Source organism: Miniopterus natalensis, chromosome 19, assembly GCF_054644295.1.
Source record: "Miniopterus natalensis isolate mMinNat1 chromosome 19, mMinNat1.hap1, whole genome shotgun sequence".
In the NCBI taxonomy this organism is placed as follows: Eukaryota; Metazoa; Chordata; class Mammalia; order Chiroptera; family Miniopteridae; genus Miniopterus; species Miniopterus natalensis.
This window is the reverse complement of record NC_142099.1, coordinates 13,031,746-13,050,708: the sequence shown is the minus strand read 5'-3', so window position 1 is coordinate 13,050,708 and position 18,963 is coordinate 13,031,746. Positions and strand designations below refer to the sequence as shown.

Sequence of the window (18,963 nt, the reverse complement as noted above, 5' to 3'; positions counted from 1 at the left end):
ATAAAAAGCAGTCTCCATCTTCAGTTTTTTTCAAAGCAACTGGATAGGTAACTGAGAGAAATAGGCTTCCTTCTTTTGAAATATTTTGAAGAGTGAATGAGACACTTTCTAAAAATCACTAAGCTCAAAGGGGCTTTGATACCAGCCAGCCTGCTGGTGTCCACACCTGACATGGCCCTGGCCTGGGCAGGGGTCTGAGCAGGACCTGGGGGCTAGAAAGAGCCTGGGCAGATAGAAGGAAAAAGCTGAGCTGTCAGGCCCCACTTGCACCTCTACCTTTTATCTAGTTTACATACTTGGGCTTCAGAATGTTTATTTAAAGAGAAGGTTCTATAGCTGAAAGAAAGTTTTAAAAACATTCATAATAATTCTCACTCTTTTTAGAAAATAAGATATAGAAACCAAGACCTAGGGAGAGGAAGTGACCCCACCTCCAAGGCTACAAGGGTACCCACTACACTCAGCCACTTCCATGGTCCAGGGTGCCATGAGAGTCCCCTCTGGCCCCACCACAGAGGTAGGAGAGTCTGCAATTTTTAAATATTGGAATGAGACTACATTCAATACAAAATTCTCTAAGTCATAGGCATATATACATAGGAAATACTCACCTAATAGTGTTAGTCCATTCTAGGTTAATGTGCAAAAAAATAATTCTCTGCTCTGAGAATCCTATTTTCCCAGTGCACATAACATAAAATGAAGAGAGAAAAGGCGAGGGGCCCCTGTAATTCGTGACAGCCACTTAAGGAGATGGCCCACCCTTTTTGAATGGCACACTTAAATTTTTAAAAATTATCACTGATAATTAGTTGAAAATATTTAGGAAAATACTATACCTTACTTGAAACACCAAATAAATGTATTAAAAAGAAAAATATGGTATCATGGACTGTAAGGATGAACTTCAAGCTGCCTCTCCCATCTGCCTGTTGTAATGTGGCCATCCCAGCAGTCACTGTGGTTCAGCCACTTGGGCAACCCAGGACTCTTGACACGAGAGACTTTGGGAATAGAGGGGTTTTTCATCACTTGAAATAAATGGCCTCTTTTCAAATAAATTTCCCTTAAATGGAAACTCACCAAGCTAGGAAATAAATTACCGAAATGTTTCCAGCACTGGGTACTGAGCCTCCAGGGACTCTGGTTGTGTAGCAACCAGAGAGTGTGCAAGCACCATCAGCACATTAGCAAACTAGGTCTGTGATGAGCACTGTGGCCAATTCCCAACCCGACACTTCTCTATTAGTGATTAACAGCTCACCAGGATGACATTGCTTGTAAATGGTGCCGTTGACCGATGGTGGGCTGATAGGACCAGTCAGGTCCACCTCTTAGCTGACAGCAGGCTAATGTGGTTGGTTGGGACTCTCAGGACATGGATTCTAGTCCTGACTCTGCTAATAACAAACTGTGTGTCCTTAGGCAAGTCACCTTACCTCTCGGAGCTATTTCCTCATTTGTAAAATTTAAAAAATTGAACTAGATGACCTCTAATGCCATATCCAAAGAGCATGAGCTTTGGGTTTAAATCTTGGCCCTACCATTACTAACTGTAATCACTCCACCTCTTTCAGCTGTCAAATCATGATATTTACTCTACGGGGTCTATGGGTAGGTTATGAGGAAGGTCTGTTGAAGCCCTAATGATGTAGAAATAGAACACAGAAGTATGTATGTGCCCGAGGGCTAGGAATCCTTTCGAAGGCAGTAGAAGACCCATGAATGCTGGCATAGCCCCTCTCTGACCCAAAGGTATAAAAGACAGTGAATTCTCAGCTTCTCCAAGGAGCTACCTCCACTCATTAGGAACTTTATCTTCTGCACAACCTTTGGACAATTTGTTCACTGCTTCACTGGAAAATCAAAGTGGAAACAACCCTGAACACACTGAGTTGTCGTCTTGCTAACCTTCCGACCCAGACCACCTTTTGGTCAAGCCATTTCAGGGCCACTGTGAGGACCCAATGAGCCAACGTGTGAACGTCTCTCTGCCAAGGTCTTACCCTTTCTTCCCAAACACCCTCAAACACCACCTCCCACAATCACCAAACAGAGTCTCTTGAAAGTTACACATTAGGTAAGAGAAAGGAAGGACAGAGAAGTTTCTCCTCCATCGCATTATCATTGTAATGAACCACCATCCAAAGTCAGGGCACAGCCTGACTTTTTGTAGGGCTTCAGCACAAGCAAGAGTGCAAGTTCCTGCAGTAAAATCATGAATATTGGAAGTTTTCTTTATTGTGCTTTCACTGGGAGCACTGTTAGCTGATTTTCCTACAAGCCTGGACAAAAACCAATGACGAAACAGAGAGAGACTGGGATGAAACGGGCATGGGGCTACAGCGGCCAGGGTGCCAGCTCTGCCTGGGTATTTCCTACGCATGGCCAGAGGAGAGCACTACACAGAGCACTCAAAGGTGACCCTCTAGGTTTGCTTGTTTTGAGACAGGGAATATTCCCAATGGGGTCTGACCAAGCACCTGAGGTTTACCTGTGTACACACACTGGTGCTTCTCGCAAGGTACTTAAATCATTTTAGTATGTGGCTCTTGGAGGAGACAACAGGTCATGGTGATCTTGCAATCCCGGTGCCTGAGGTTTTTCTTTAGTGCCTAGCACTCTCCTCTGGTTTTCACAACCAGGTTTTCCTGGCACTTCTGCCTCTCAGGCTGCTCCTCAGCCCCTTTCTTCTCAGCTCCCCCTCCTCTACACGCTTTTCAGAGTCAGAATCCTGGATTCCACAGGGTTCCCATCACTGGCTTTATTCCCACCCTCTGCCATGGCTGCGGCTACCATCTGAAAGCAGCAACACCCAGAACTGTCTACCAAATAGGTCCACTTGGGGTTTTCACAGGCACCTCAAACTCGGTGGTCCCCAAGTAGAATCACTGTTTCTCGCTCAGTTGTTCTTCCTCCAGTGTTTTCCATTTTAGTGCGTGGCCCCACCATCTGCCCAACCACCAAAGCCAGAAATTTGAGGGTCAGGCTTGCCTCCTCCCTTTCCTTCCTTCTCCCCATCTAACATCATCTAACCTTGCCAATCCTACCACTGAAACACATCTTGACTCATTCATGGCTCTCCAACTCATTGCCACCAGCCTGGCATGGGCAAAGCTAGGCAGATAAGAACTATGAGAGCCTCCCAGGGCCACCCCCAGGGCCCAGCTCACCTCAGGACAATGCCAATGCAGAGGAGCGTTCCGAAGGCCAGGCTCCCTCCGGCCACCAGGAATGTGTACAGTGGTATCGGAGAATCTTGCACTAGAGGGGAAAGAAAGGGAGAGGGGCAGAAGTAAGAGAAAAAATAAGCCACTCAGCTGCTGCTATCAAGAGTCTCAAAGGAACCTCACCCGGGAGGAGGAAACAGCTCTGCTAGACAGTAGGCCACTTGCTAGTTTTCTGGCCAAAGCCACTCTAGAAGAATCACTCCCCACAGAGTCTGACAGACCCTGGGATTCTGCCCCTTGGCAAGAGATACACCTCAAGCTCAGAGCTTCTGAGCACCTGTGGCCAGCCACAAGTTCCCACGCACTTTCAGGGTGGCTTTTCTAGTGGCATTCAGCCTGCCCCCATAAGGCACAGATGGGGGCAAGAAGCAGAAAGCTTTGGGGACCTCACTGATGGCAGCTCCGTTGAGGATGATGCCAGAGAGGCTCAGGTACTTTAAATCAAGTATTTGGGTGCAGTGCTCTCCATGGGGCATCGTCTCTTGCCTGTCTCCCCACTTGGTATTCAAGCCGCAGCCATAGGATCTTCATTCGCTCCCGCATTCCATGTGCTCTCCCCTCCAGGGACTCTCCCCACAACTTCTTGCATCTCTCCCAGAACACCCTTCCCATCCTCGCTGCACCTTTTTCTGTCCAGTCCCTACTTGGCCTTTGGGTCTCAGATGAGGACACTTCCTTTGAGCCGTGGTCCCACTCCAAGCTGGTAAGGGCCCCTCCTGGTTACTTCGCCAACTCCACCTTCAGTCTGAGACCCCTGAGAGTGGGAACTTTCTGTGATTCCCCCAACTGGACTTGCTCTCTCAAGTCCCTAAATGCCACCTACTTTATCTATGCTTCCCTTTGCCCTGCATCACACTCTGCTCTGTTACGGTTATTACTTTACTGTGCCAGAGCCTGCCCAGTGGACCGTAGACTCCTGGAGAGCAGGGTGGGTTCGGTTCCCTCTGAGTGCCCAGCCAGACCGAGCCGAGTCCCACGTCAGCCCTGCGTGCACTGCATGGGGTAGGCTCTGCGACAGGGGTGGGCCGCTGGAGCAGCCAGAGCCAGGCGTGGGCAGCGTAAGAGGCCGAGGGCTTCTTCAGAAAGCCCAATAGCCATCAGGTGGAGCCGCTCAATTACCAAATCCTCAGAGTCTAGACTGAATTTGTCCCATACAAATAGTAAAACAAGTATAGTACTTGTGGTCTTTTTTTATGCAAATGTTATTGGGCTATTTTTTTAGAGAGGGAAGAAGGGAGAGGAAGAGAGAGAGCAACCTAAGTATATGCCCTGACCCAGAATCAAACCCTCAACCTTCCAGTACACAGGACGACACTCCAACCACTGAGACACACAGGCCAGGCTATGCAAATGTAAGTTCCTGGTCTTGCAGGTATAGGGAAACAGAAACACTGAAATCAAGGGCTCTCAAAACAAAGATCCCCCGCCCGTGTGTTCCTCTGCAGACTCCAATCATTTTGTTTGTAACACATCCATTTGTATTCTGGGCCAATTGTGAAACAGTTCACAGATTCGTCTCATTATTCTTGTAGTCCCCTCATAATATCTTCGCTACCAGTATCAAACTTAGACATATAAGGTAATAAAAGAATCGTTCTGCCATCAGTCCCTTTCATTAAGCAGACCTGCCCCCTGCCAACATTTCCAAATAAGAAAGGACTCTCTGCAGAGACAAGCCTTTTGTGTGCCTTAAGTCACAGGAATGCGAAACTGTCCAGTGCTTACCCGGGAAGCTTGTCGTATTTGCAGAATTAGAGGGAATATTTTCATCGCCTTCATTAGTAGTAGATACCTATAAAAGACATTTCTCATTGTAAGCCCATTTCTGTAGATTCTACCATCATTTAGGACCCAGCTCAGGCACCACCTCCTCCACCCCCTCCCTGACCCACCCCAGCCATTCCTTTCTCTGCCTCCTGTCCCTCTCCAATTCTGACCTGTCACTTTCAACACCTGCATTATTATTTGCATTAATTGTATCTACACCTTGCCTACTCAAGGTGGGGATTTCTTCCCACCTACCTCTCCACCAAGAGCTTAAGTTGTCCTACAAGTCTGGTGCCAGGGCATAGACACCGCCACTTACTAGGAAAATCACAGACTAGAATCCCAGACCCATCACTTACTGGCTATGTGACCTTGGGCAGACTTCTGAACCCATGTGAGTGTCAGTTTTCCTCCCCGAATCTCGGGTAATGTAAGGATTAAATGAGAGCGCAAATGCAAGGCTCAGGGCCTAGCGCCTTGGCAGGTTCTGTCAGTGTCAGTTCCCCTTCACCCTGTGTTGGGAGCTCTCTGGCCCCAGGGGCCTGGACTTCACCCTGGAGTTGCTTCTGCCAGTCGGCATTGTGATGGGTAAGGTACAGGACCCCGGGCTCCTGCTCTGTGCTGCCCAGCTCCAGGAGTGCTGAGCCTCCCTGCTTAGCATTTGGGAATTGAGGATCATGGAGTAGAAGCATTTGGGTGGGAAATTGGATTACTCAAGGATTTGTTTAAGCAGCTTCAGAGGTAATCCTCTTTCCAGATCATTATGACACCAGGAGTCTACAGGGAAGGGCTCAGAGGAGCTGAATCGGAGTCGCACACTAAGCCTTTAGTGGTGTCCAAAAGCTCAGAGATGAAACAGCATCCACTAAGTAAAGCAGTTTTGTGAGCCAGGCCCACACTGCTCCACCCTTCACAGGACCATGAAAGCCCCGAGAAGAGAAAGCCCGTCTTACAGAGGCTTCAGAAGGACACAGAACTTGCCCACGGCCACATTGCTAGTAAGTGGTAGAGCTGGGATTTAAACCAAATTCTGTCTGGTGCCAGTCACAATGCTAACCAATAGTTACTGCTGCCCTGACCCCTTTACAAGAACATGAGCTCACCTGCATGGAGGGGGATACCTCCAGCGTGGTCTCAGTTGAAAAACTTGTGGATTCTGTGGATAGAAGTATCATTATTAATGATTCATGGACCCTGAAATCCTGTCTGATGGGCTGGCTGCAGAAGCAGAACAAAGTTCATCACAATGTTATTTGCAATAGCTTTTTTTAATTGATCCCAGAGAAAGGGAGGGAGGGAGGGAAGGAAGGAGGGAGGAAAGAACAGAGAGAAGCATCGATGTGAGAGAGAAACATCAATCCGTTGCCTCCAGAACATGCCCCAACTGAGGATCAAACCTGAAACCTGGGTATGTGCCCTGACCAGAAACTGAACCTACTATCTCTTTTCTCTCCCTCCCCAACCCCTCCCTGCCTCCCTTCCACTCTCTCTAAAAAAAAGCAGGATGAGAAAAATATCCTCAGGTGAAGATTAACCAAAAAAAAAGCGTTTTATATTTCTCACGTATTTTATATTTCCTAATGCCTCACTTCACTAGCATACTGAAAGAGAGGAAGGGACTATCATTCACTCCCCGTGTGCTTTTATATTTATAATAAAATGAATAAATGACCATACTCTAATAAATGAGATTAACAGAAGACCATATGTGAGTTGTGGGGCTTTTTTCACATGAGATTCTAAAACAAGAAACTCATCCAGCTGGAGTGGCTCACTGGTTGAGCGCTGACCCATGAACCAAGAGGTCACTGGGACCAAGAGGTCACTGGTTGGATTCCCTGTCAGGGCACATGCCCAGGTTGGGGGCTCGATCCCCAGCAGGAGGTGTGCAGGAGGCAGCCGATCTATGTTTCTCTCTCATCCATGTTTCTCTCTCTCTATCCCTCTCCCTTCTCTAAAATCAATATATATGATACTTATTTCCATTAATTTAAGAATTTGTTTGGGTTTGCTTGCTTGAGTTTTGGAATACAGAAACCCAAAATAAAAGATGGCGGAGGCCTTCTTCATACCAGATGTGTAAGCCTGGTGGAGATACTTAACTTCCTTTTAGACCGTGTTTCTTCATTTCTAAGCAAAGGAGTGGCTTCCTCCTGCACAGGTCACCTGAGATCACACACTAACAGGACCTAACACTGGCCTGAAACATGATAATATTTGTTTAAAAACTGACCCAACCCTCAAAATTAGGAACAGAGAACACAATAATTTCTGGGATGTAATGTACAGCATGGTGACTATAGTTAATAATACTGTATTGTATATTTGAGAGTTGCTCAGAGAGTTGATTGTAAAAATTCTCATCATGGGGGGAAAAAAATTTGTAACCACTTGTGGTGATGGATTAAGTTAAGTAAACCTATTGTGTTGATCATTTCACAATATACACATATATCAAATCATCATGCTGTACACCCAAAACTACTACAGTGTGATAGGTCAATCATATTTCAATAAAACTAGGGGGGAAAGAACAGAGAATATAAAACATTTTTTTCTAGAAAAAATTTTAAATGGTATATTATGACAAGTTAAGATATGGGCGGAGCTCAGGGGTTGGAGTACAGAGAGGAAAAATAGGAGCGGGCTGAGAATTAAAAGAGGAAAGAAGAAAGAAAAGGGAGGCCATAGGGTGGCAGAGAGATGAGGGAACCAGGAGAGGGGTGAACCACAAAGCCAGACACTCTCAGGAGGGGGGTCGAGGGCCAGACAACGCCTCCCCTCTGTGCACGCTCCCTCCCTCCCTGGGCCTCACCTCCCTCCACAGCCTGTAAACAACCAACCAAAAAGTTAATCATTGCTCCCCCATTTGAGAAAAAAAAAACACATTAAAAAAACCTCACAAAGAGCTGACAGTCTCCTGAGGAGACTTAACTCACCTCCAGTTGGGTCCCAACACCCCCCAGGACAGTGTGGCCTGCCTGAGGCCAGAGGAGAAGCACCCAGGCAAGGCCCCGCGGGTACCTACTTGGCGCACGGTCGCCCAAGTGGCCTTCACTCTGAGCTTATGCCCTCGTTTCATTCTCTCTTTACGAAATAATGGCGATGGTAAGTAGCAACAGCTATTTTTTCCTTGTTTAATTTGATGTCCTTACTCAGCAAAATTAAAAGACAGTGACCTTAGCCCTGGCCGGGTGGCTCAGTTGGTTGGAGCGTCATCCCACAAACCAAAGGCGGCGGGTTCAGTCCCTAGTCAAGGCCCATATGGGAGGCAACGATCCATGTTTCTCCCCCCCCCACTTTCTTTCTCTCTCTCTCCCTTCCTCTTTCTCTAAAATCAGTGAACATCCTCAGGTGAGGGTTAAAGAAAAGTTGGTGACCTTACTGGGTCCTTTGTGAGATTTTACAGACCTGTGAAACCCCTTAGTCTAGGAACCTCCGAGCTATGCAGACAGGCTGGGCAGGCAGCGGGGATGCGGGAGGGGGGATGCGAAGGTGAGCGGGGTGGAAGGGGGAGTTGGCCGGAGGAATGCGTGAGGATGGAAGGGCATCACTTGAAGCTGGGCCGCGTTCAGTCCGGCTGGAGGGAATGAGGTCAGGGAAGGAGGGCCAGGCACGAGGGAGAGGTTGGCGGCCAGCCCAAGAAGGCCCTCCGCACAAGCTCAGGACTTTGAACTTCACGGGGAAAGTAACAGGAGCCCTGGCTGTAGGTTGGGGAGTGGCAGATGCAGGCTAGTAGTGATTTGGAAAGATGCCTGTAGCAGGAGCGTGGAGCGTGCACAGTGCTCGCACACCAGAGAGACAGGAGGGGCTGCTGGAAAATGCGCTCCCCCGAATGGGGTGGCCAGAGGGTTGGAGATGACAATACAGGGGTGGGCAAAAGCAGGTTTACAGTTGTGAATATGTAAACACAGCTTATTCTCGTATTATTATTCATTAATTATTGTGTGTGTTTTCCATAGGAACTGTAAACCTACTTTTGCCAACCGCTGTATATAGCTCCAGGGATCCAGGCCAGGGAGACTCACCTACCTGGAGAGTCCCCAGCCCTGGCCTCAGGGCACTCCAAAGGCCTTGCAAATGCAAACCTCTAGCACCTCCTGTAACCAGTACCTGTCCCACGTAGCTCTAATTCTTTTCTGAGTGTAGGTGAGCAGGGTATGAAACAAAGTGAAAGGAATTTGTTAGGAGCAAGAAATAACCCTTGCCCTGGCCAGTCTGGCTCCCTGGTTAGAGCATCAGCCCACGGACTGAAGGGTCCCGAGTTGGATTCTGGTCAAGGGCATGCACCTGGGTTGTAGGCTCCATCCCCTGCCCTGGTCGGGGCGTGTCTGGGAGGCAGCCAATCGATGTGCCTCTCTCACATGGATGTTTCTCTCTCTCTCTCTCCCTTCCACTCTCTCTCAAAGCAATGGAAAAAATATCCTCAGGTGAGGATAAAAATTTAAAAAAAGAAAGAAAGAGCCCTCTTACGTCCAGTAGGCTTTTCCCAGGCACCTGCCCCACTTTACAAAGGGGTTTTTGGGGACCCCAGATGCCAGCTGTCTCTGATGAGAGCAACTGACCAGCTGCCCTGTCAATAACCTCTTCTTCCTGCCATGCCATCAGTGGCACAGTCTCAATGAGTCACTGCCAGGTGCTATCAGCAGTGATCAGTCCTTGCTGGCTAGAACAGGGACCCCAAGACGTGTGACTCAGAGCCCTGCCCTCAAATAGGGAATCTCCCTGCCCGGCTGGCATGGCTCAGTGGTTGGGCGTTGACCTAGGAACCAGAAGGTCACCGTTTGATTCTCCGTCAGGGCACATGCCCGGGATTTGGGCTCAGTCCTCAGGAGGCGGCATGCAGAAGGTAGTAGGTCAATGACTCTCTCTCATCATTGATGTTTCGATCTCTCTCAGAAATCATTAAAAATATATTTTTTTAAAAAATAGTAAATTTTAAGTTATATATATTTTTACCACAATTTAAAAATTTTTTAAAGAAAGAACTAATGAAAACAGGATTTCTTAAAGCTGTTTGTGACTACCTAAATTCAGTGGTTGGGATAGAAGGTAAACAGGTGTCAGCCTGTATCTGAAACATTTCCTCTGCTCAATGCTATAAGTAATTTTCTCCTTCGCAAAGGCTCCCAAGGCCCTATTAATGTTCCGCATTCACATAATGAGTATATTGTGGCTGAAAGTGCACACAAATCAAAGACAACTAGGAACAGGTCAACACAGTCTAGCCTGAAGGATGTTGCAATTTATTTAAATGGTTTTCCTAAGTAAGATACGGTAGTTAGGCCTCCCTTCTTAGCCAGGTCTTAGGAGGAAAGAAGCTTTTAAGAAAAGGGTCCAGTAGAAAGCTCCCTCCACTCCTGATGGTCAGGAGATGGGGAGAGCACCAAGAAAGATCTGAGCTGCATTGACATTATGCACATCCAATAAGGAAGACACCCTAAGGCTCAAGCCTGCACCTCTGGCCCTCCCAGGACAATAAAGACAAGGACACCCAAACTGCAAAGCCATGTTAGAGGAAACACCATCACATCACATCACAGCATCCATTCTGGGGGAGGAGTGTGCAGCCTCTACATAAAAGTCTTCCCCCAGGGGCCTGGGGCAGGGGTGGAGAAAGTGGCAGGAGTGGGGATAGGCCTGGGCAATGGATGTCATTTCTACCTTTTCTTTTTTACCCATACACACTCAATAAATGAGTATTTAACTCTTTTTAAATTGCTTAGTATTTAAAAAGGACTAATTTGGTTCAATTACACTAATAAGCTAAAGAGGTCTGACACGGACACAAGCCTGGAAGCCATCCTGCAAGAACACTGGGAACAACAGGATAGGCTGCTACAATGGGTAGTAAGCTTTCCATCTCTGGAAGCATTCAAGCAGAGGGGGGGTAACCACTCTGGGTTGTAGTTAGAGAGATTCCTGCACTGGGTCTAGGTCTGCTACATCCTAATTTTTCCCAGGAGAGAGTCAAAAGATATTGTCTCAAATTGTTTTCTCAGAAAAACAAAACAAAAACTAGCCATATTAGATTGTTGTTCAGAGTTCAGGAGGGTACCAACAGAAGAAATCGAAACAGAGAGTCAAGCAGCTTCCTCTAGAAGGCAGGACTAGAAATGGGAAGGGATGGGACAAGGGACACTGGTTGTTATAAGGCCTTCTTTGCTTCTTTGCCTTGGGCATGTATTAATTTGATGAAAAATTCAAAAGTTAAAAAAGATTCCCATGGTGCCCTGGCTGGTGGCTCAGCTGGTTGGAGCATCGTCCCACACACCAAAAGGTTGCGTGTTCAATTCCTGGACAGGGCACACACCCAGGTTGCTGTTCGATCCCCAGCCAGGGCGAGTAGGAGAGACAACAGATCGGTGTTTCTCTCTCACATTGATGTTTCTTTCTTTCTCTCTCTCTTTCTGTCTCTCCCTTCCTCTCTCCCTCAAATAAATAAAAACATTTTTAAAAAATCCCACGGGTTTAAAAAAAAAAGTTAATCATGCAATTACTAAACAATACATTTCCAAAAATATTTAGTAACATTTAATAACATGGAAATGTTCACAATATTTTATATCACATATATAACATATATAAAATAAACACACACAAATACACTTAGAGAAAGGAAAGAAGTATACTAAAATGTTCTCTCTGGTTTTCTCTAGCTGTTAAGAATACGACTGATAATTATTCTTCGTATTTTCTGGAATTTTTCGTGTTCTATAACAAACACACTTATTTCAATAATTCTTCAAAGGCAATTATTACTAGCTTTAACATCTTTTTTATTATTTATTTTTATTTTTAAATATATTTATTGATTTTTTAGAGAGAGAAGAAGGGAGAGGGAGAGAGAGAGAAAAGCATCGATGTGAGAGTAGAACATCAATTAGCTGCCTCCTGCACATCCCCTACAATACCTGGGCATGTTCCCTGACCTGTAATTGAACCAGCAACCTTTTTGGTGCATGGGACAATGCCCAACCAACTGAGCCACACTAGCCAGGGCCTTTAACATCTTTTTTAAAATAAAAAGCATTAGTAACGGTGGTAGATTAAATATAGCTACAAATTCTTTGCGGCTCCTGCCATCAAGTTGTGAAATGATTTCCCGTCCTCAAGTCTGGGCTGGCCTCCTGGAAGGCAACAGGCTTCAGGGAGAACCAAGGGCCCCAAACACCTGCCAGCACCAACTGTCAGACATGTGAGTGAGGCCACCTTGGGTAATACGGGCCTGATGCAACTGCATTTATTGTCTCAGGCAAGACCAGCATAAGAGCGGCCTAGCTGACTCATTTTCAAAATCTTGAGCAGATAAATGGTTTCTGTTTTACCCCGAGTTTGGGGGTGACTTATTACATAGCAAGAGGTAACTGATACCTGAAGCAAAGCTGAAACATCCCTTCCGTGCCCACCAGTACCTGTCCAGGGCGTGCCCATGACCTCCTGGCTCCACTCGCTCCACAGGCCGTGCCCAAACTCCTCCTGGGCTCGCAGCTGCACCACGTGCCTCATGCCACTCCAGGCATCGTGAATGATGCAGCGATGCTGGAGCTCCTTGACCTGAGGGCAGAGGTACAGTTACTCTGGGGCAGAGCCTGGGTGGCTCTGGTTAGGCAGCTCCACAGGGACATGGATGACCATGGCTGCCCCCTGCCCTTTAGCTGCTCCCTCTCTAGGGTCTAGTGGGTGACTCAGCTGGGCACAGATTCTCCAAAGGCTGACACCACCCTAGCAGCTCAGAAACAGGGATGCCTTCTGGGCCAACAGAGGCAGAAGCTAGAAGTCACTGCCCCACCTCCACGCACCGTAGAATCCTGCAGGCCACACCCTTGACATGCTCATAGCCCCACTCACTCCCCAGGTCACTCTCACTCTCACAAACAGGCCTAGGAAGGGGACATTGGTCTGGCATTATTATTTTCACTTTATAAATGATGCCACCAAGGTTCAGAAAGGCTTAGAGACTTATCCAGGCCCATGCAGGTGGTGAGTGTAGAACAGGACCCAGACCATTTTTTTCTTTCTAGTATCCTTTCTACTACCCCTGAGTATCCAGGGGCACTTTTCTACCCCGAAGTAAAAGAAGACGTTACCATCCATGTTGTGAATGTCTTTGACCGTTCAGCCCGGTATCGGAGCTCAAACTGTAGCCTGTAGAAATACGAATTCCAGGACGGCGGGTCTTGCCAGGTGACCACGAGCCAGCGGGGGCTGCGGTCCACAGCGGTGACTGTGATGTTGACAGGCGGGTCAGGCTGCACTGTGGGAAAAGGGCACATGGCTCTTATGTGGCAGCAAGTGTGGTATTCGGGAAAGACCCACGGAGGCTGTGCAAACCCCCAACAGCAGGATGCCACCCCAGCCCGAGCACTGCCCCTGCGCATCTTGACAGGGCCCTGGTCAGCCACAGTCTGACTTCTGTCAAGTAAAGTCCCAAAGGCCCCTGCCCACCAAACCCCTCGCCCAGCCCTTCCCTGCCCCTCCAAGAAGCCCATGGGCAGAGGGAGGCCTGGAAGAGATTACGTACGGATTCCATAACCCTCAAATGTTTGGGGTTTGCTGGACTTGCTCCCAGCAGTGTTGGCGACGCACAGGGACACTATGTGGAAAGAGTTGTCTCCCTCTGGGACTGCCAGCTGGCAGGAGAACTTCTGGGACTCCTGAGAATACTGGCACGGCTCCTGGAAGTCTTCTGCTGGCCCGTGCTGACTGTGGGACACAAAACAAGAGCAAGCCCACTCTCAGCGTCCGAGCTCACGGGGGGGGGGGGGGGGGGGGGGGCAGGCTCTGCAGTAGGACCCTGGGGCTGAAGCCCGGCTCCACACTTGGTAGCTCTTGTGACTTTGAGTAAGTTATCCTCTCGGAGCCTTTCCTCATTTGAAAACGGGAATAGTAATAGTGCCTACCTCATAGGGGCTTGTTAAGATTAATTGAAAAATGGGTGTAAAACCTCTAGCTTGGCGCCTGGGGGGTCAAAGGTGCTGAACAAGAGGGTGCACCCGGTCACCGAGGCATCCGATACTCAGCTCCTTGGCTTCCCGCCAGGTCCTTTGTTCTTGGCTAGATAGGGGCTGCAGAAATGAATCAAGAGAGGCCCCACCCTGACCTAAAGGGCCACAGGCAGCCCACGTTGGGGACAGCCAGTAGAAATGTCATTCCAGGAGCACAAAGCGCTGGGGGTTCGCAAGGAGGTGAGAGTATTTCTGGCAGATGAGCCCAGAAAACTGGGTGACTGAGGATATTCGGGGTGAGTCAGACACCCACCCACCTGGCCTGGAAGCCTGAGATTTCACCCATTATGACATGCATGGGCATGTGAGGCCACGGTATCCACCCACCCTGCTGATGGGGTGACAAATCACCCACCAACCTCCTGCTATGGGTTTGAACCCCAGGCCCAGAACAAACTTCTGGGAAGCCTGCCCCACCTTTCCCTCCCTCAATACCACCCAGGCTTCCATCCCACCTAACCCTGGGAAAGTGGGGTCCTCAACCGGCTTCCAAGCGTCCCCCTGTGGGGCTGCAGGGCAGGGGTCCAGTCTTGTTTGCCTGGTGTGTCTCCCTCAGCCCTAGTACCACACCTGGCCCACAGTAGATGCTGAACTCTCAGAACCGAACACGCATGGGATGAGTGGGTGAGTAAGTACAGTTGGGCGACGGTGTGAATGTGCAACAAAGCATTATACACAGAATCTCCTCCCAGGGGCCTGTTTCACCCCCAGCAGCCCCAGGGGCTGAGTAGGGCCTGAGTGTGTTCTGGGGTCCCCAAGGCTCTCACAGTTGCTCCCTACCCCACTCACTCAGTTCAAGGCAGAGAGACAGGGCCCAGTAGGAGAATGGAAGTGCCTGAGGCTGCTGACAGGAGGAAGGTGTGAGCTAAAATGCCTTTCTCCCTCTTTCCCTCTCCCTCTCTCTTTGTGTGTGTGTGTGTGTGTGTGTGAGAGAGAGAGAGAGAGAGAGAGAGAGAGAGAGAGAGAGAGAGAGAATGCAGGGAACAAACACACAGTATTCTAGTTCAAGTGTCAATTGAATAAACTTGCTATGGGCTGGTGTAGGCAGCTGTCCCTGGAAACCAAACCACCCTGTTCAACTCACTTTCAGATTTGTGGATGCTCTGGTGACTGACAGCCGAAACTCAAATAGAAACACCTGGGCTAAGGGGCCCTTGGCTCTGGGATGGAGACAGACCAAACTGCAGAGGCGCGTTCATTTTCAGCACCTCCTCCCTCCTCTACATCCCTGCCTGAGCTCACCCCAGGTCCCCCACTTTATGCCATCTCAGCGTGCAGACTGGTCCCCAGGCAGGTGTGACTCCTACGCCACCACCCCAGCTTCCTCTCCAACCTATCAGCACTTCCTCTCATCTGCCATTATAATGGAAAGAGCTTGATAAGCTCCCCAGTCAGGACGCTGGACACAGCAGGGAGCCGGCTTCCCTTCCCCCTCCCAGAGACATTCGCATCTTCTCCGGAACGACGCCCCAAACCTTTTGAATAAAATCAGACAAGACTGGGTTTGATTCCCAGCAGAGCTATAGCGAGATGACCTTGAACAAGTTAATCAGCTTCTGGAAACCATCAGTTGAAGGAGAAAAGTCACACCCACTTCCCGTGCCTATTGTAATACTTAATAGGACAGCTATCCCAGCACGTGGCCGGCCGAGGTGAGTGCTTGAATTTAAGTCTCCGTTTCCTCTCGTTCCCTCCTCTTCATCCCAAAGGAATTATTTTCTAATGATAAAGTTTTGGAATCACTGGCTGGCCATCCCGCTTGGCTCCTTCGAGAGCCCCCCGCCCCCAGGGCCTCGGTTAAGGATGAGTGGACATAACGTTGCCGCCCCTCCCCAGGATACTTACAATTTCCTCACCGACAGCGTGGCCTTGGTCCACGGGGAGGGGGCACGCCCAGGGCTCCACTCACAAAACACGTTGCTGACCGGGCTCTTCCGGAAGCAGGACAGCTGAGGCTCCTCTGGAGGAACTGAAAGGCCAGCGCCCAGGCATGAGGGGAGCTCCCCTCACCTCCCTTCTCGGGGGAGCACCTGGCTCAGCCCTCTCCCTCCCCACCCCCAGCTCTGGGGCAGATGTGACCCAGGACACCATGGCCAAGCAGCCAGGCACACAACTGTGACTGGGAAATTAAAGGACCTCACTACGGTAAAGGGAGACACCCAGGGCTAACTAACTTGTCTAAAGGGAAGAGAGATCGATCAAAAAAAATTGAGGCTTTGGAGTCACACAGGTCTGCTGTGTGGCCTTGGGCAAGTCCCAGCCTCTTTTCAGTTTCCTACTATAAAATTAAATGATGATAAATAATAATAATAATAATAATAATAATAATACTGCTTTCCCTCACAGGGTCACTAGGAGGGACACCAAGGAAGAAAGTGCCTCAGCACAGGGCCTGGCACACAGGGCATCGGCTCTATGATGTATTTATCTAGATGTGAGGGAGCTAAGAACCTGCTAATTCTAAAAATAAAAATAGTTCATTTGAGACTATGCAGTGTTCAAACATCATACGTACACACACACTCATTTAATCTTCGCACTAACTCTGAGGTAAGGTAATAAAATTAACTTATTTTACCAAAGAGGAGACCGAGGAGCAGAGAAGTTAAGCTGTGAAAGAAAAGAATTCAAGCCCAGGCCACCTTGCTCCCAGCCCCGTGCTGTTAACCAGCCCCCCTCAAGCCCTAACTGTACCACAAAGCCAGCTGGACTGTGCCCCCATCAGCCAGTTGCCCCCCCCCAGCAGGAATTTCCAAGTGGACCTTTTCCCAAAACCCATGGGCCAAGGAAATAATAGGAGTTTAAAGGGTCAGGCAAGGAATCTGGAATGCACAGAGCTGCTGTGCAGGGAGCTGGCCCCAAGAGCTCTGAGGGCATAACTCACCATCCACCAACAGGAGCACAGTTCCAACTGGGTGGCCAGCCTGGTAGCACGAATAGTTTCCAGAGTCACTGAGTTGCACGGATCTCAGAAGCAGCCTCCTTCCCAAGCCAGCCCATCTGTCGTGGTTCGGGCCTGTGACATGATTCCTGAGCACCCAGTGAACTGTGGCATTGTCTCCCAGTTCCCCACCTGGACAGGTCAGGATCACGCTGGCCCCAGGCCTGCTGGTCAGCACATCACTCTCCACCTCTGGGGAAAGAGAAGACACTCAGTCAGTCCACAGCAACCTGAGGAAGGGACTTCATTTCTGATTTGGGGAAGCCTCAAGAGGCTTTAGTACTAAACATCTGCCAAGTTCACCCGGTGATCCAGGCCTCTCTGCCCGGATTACAGGCAGAGCCTCCAAGTGGCCAAGGACCATGTATGGCTCATCCTTTCACTGGCCCTTTTCACATGGCACTGCCCTGGACTATATAAAGCTCCCCATCCCCAACCATAACTACAAGACTGTGAGCTCCTGCTAGCACTCATCAGAGTTCAGTGGGTGCTTAATAAGTGTTTGTTTAATGTAGGGTACCTAAATGGTGTCCACAGGGACAGGGTCTCCACATCGAAAACTCCCAGGAGCAACTGTCACAGTTGACGCAGTGGTCTAAGAGGTGCCCCTCCGGTAATACAATGGACAGGACCTATACTGAGACCAGAGCACCCAGCTTGTCCCAACCAGGAGATGCTGGGGAGAGAACTCCCTCTGGTTATGAGTCCAGAGCCCAAAGGAGCTCTCTTTTCTGCTTCTGCTTTTGCCAGTTCCAGGAAATATGTTTCTCTGGTCACTTCCCTTAGCCGAGTTCAGATGGAAGCTCTTGCCGTGTTTAGTGACCGGCCTGAACAATAGCAGGGGCTGTTCTGTTCCTGCACTCACTAACAATGGCCAAACTATTTGGGCAACTCAGAGAAATAGCAAATAAAAAGACTATTTTTCTCTTCCACAAAAGCAGAGCTGCGGGAGAAACATAATGGCCACTTCCTCTGCCAAGGAACTTGAGTAATGGCTTTCTTTAAAACTGAGTCACTTTTTTTTTTAATGGGGATGATTAATTATAAACCAGCCATTGGCAAGTGTTGCCTGTCCCGGCCCTTCTTCCTAATATGCTTCTCCTAGAGCCTGAACAGCTCTGTGTTAACTATGCATTTTACAGGCTGATCACAAATACTCAGAGGAACGACCACAAGAGAAGGAACTTGCTAAAGTGACAGTGGGCAGTGCTGCCCCTCCCACCCACCTACTCAGCCCTCTGCCCCCTGACCGGGATCTCTGAGTCAGACCCCCGACGCCGGTAGCCCCGTGGGAGCCCCCTGCATTTCTGTGAGGGGGGAGAGGTGATGTTCACAGAACGCCCTTCTGGTGTCTCCGCCCACCTCTCCAGATGATGAGATTGGAGGGATCTTTCTCTTCATCTTTCTGTAAGTTTTTAATTTTCTATAAGTTGCTTGTATCACTCTTAAAATGAAAAGTGTGGGGGGGGGGGTGTAAAACAAAAAAGTTACATAGCAAGGTCTGCCCAAGTTACTCCATCTAGGGTGGAGGGTGGAGGGTGGAAGGTGGAGGGGCGAAGGTGGGGCAGGCACAATGGGTGCCAGGGAATAGGGGTGGAGTGAGGGTGGATTTTTTAGGACAAGCAGCTTCTGAGAGTACCTTCCAGGCCAGAAAGTGGTCACCCCCAGACCCTTGCAGCTCTGTGTTCTGTTTCCTCTCTCTGCACTCTACACCCTTAGCTCTCAGCTCTGCTGGCCTGATCCCCTGGTGGACATAAGGTCACCATTCCTCCCCATCTGCCGCTGTTTGTTCCCTGGAATCTGCCAGAGCCCTCCCAAAATAGACCCTACTAACAGAGAAGACACACAGGCGGAAACAGGTGAGGAGAGTGCTCCTGAGAGCACCCCTTCCTGCTCTTCACAGATGTGCCCCAGTCGTGCTCACACTCCTACCCTGGGAATACGGGTGTGGCAGGGAGTGGCTGGCCCTGCACACCCTAACATTTAGCAAAGAGCACACAATTTAGCATCTGTGCTT

The 18,963-nt window shown here is 49.0% G+C and overlaps 1 protein-coding gene across 1 annotated transcript in view; it reads right to left on the bottom strand.

Moving 5' to 3' along the window:
* The window catches only part of IL6R (interleukin 6 receptor), a 32,271-nt gene that overhangs the window by 2,139 nt on the left and 11,169 nt on the right, over positions 1-18,963 (bottom strand). The window contains exons 2-9 of the mRNA XM_087828172.1: positions 16,890-17,156; positions 15,851-15,974; positions 13,522-13,703; positions 13,088-13,254; positions 12,413-12,554; positions 6,101-6,153; positions 4,956-5,022; positions 3,174-3,264 (exon numbers count right to left, since the gene is read on the bottom strand). Coding sequence (XP_087684298.1) covers positions 3,174-3,264; positions 4,956-5,022; positions 6,101-6,153; positions 12,413-12,554; positions 13,088-13,254; positions 13,522-13,703; positions 15,851-15,974; positions 16,890-17,156 — 1,093 coding nt within the window. The remainder of the gene's footprint in view (positions 1-3,173; positions 3,265-4,955; positions 5,023-6,100; positions 6,154-12,412; positions 12,555-13,087; positions 13,255-13,521; positions 13,704-15,850; positions 15,975-16,889; positions 17,157-18,963) is intronic.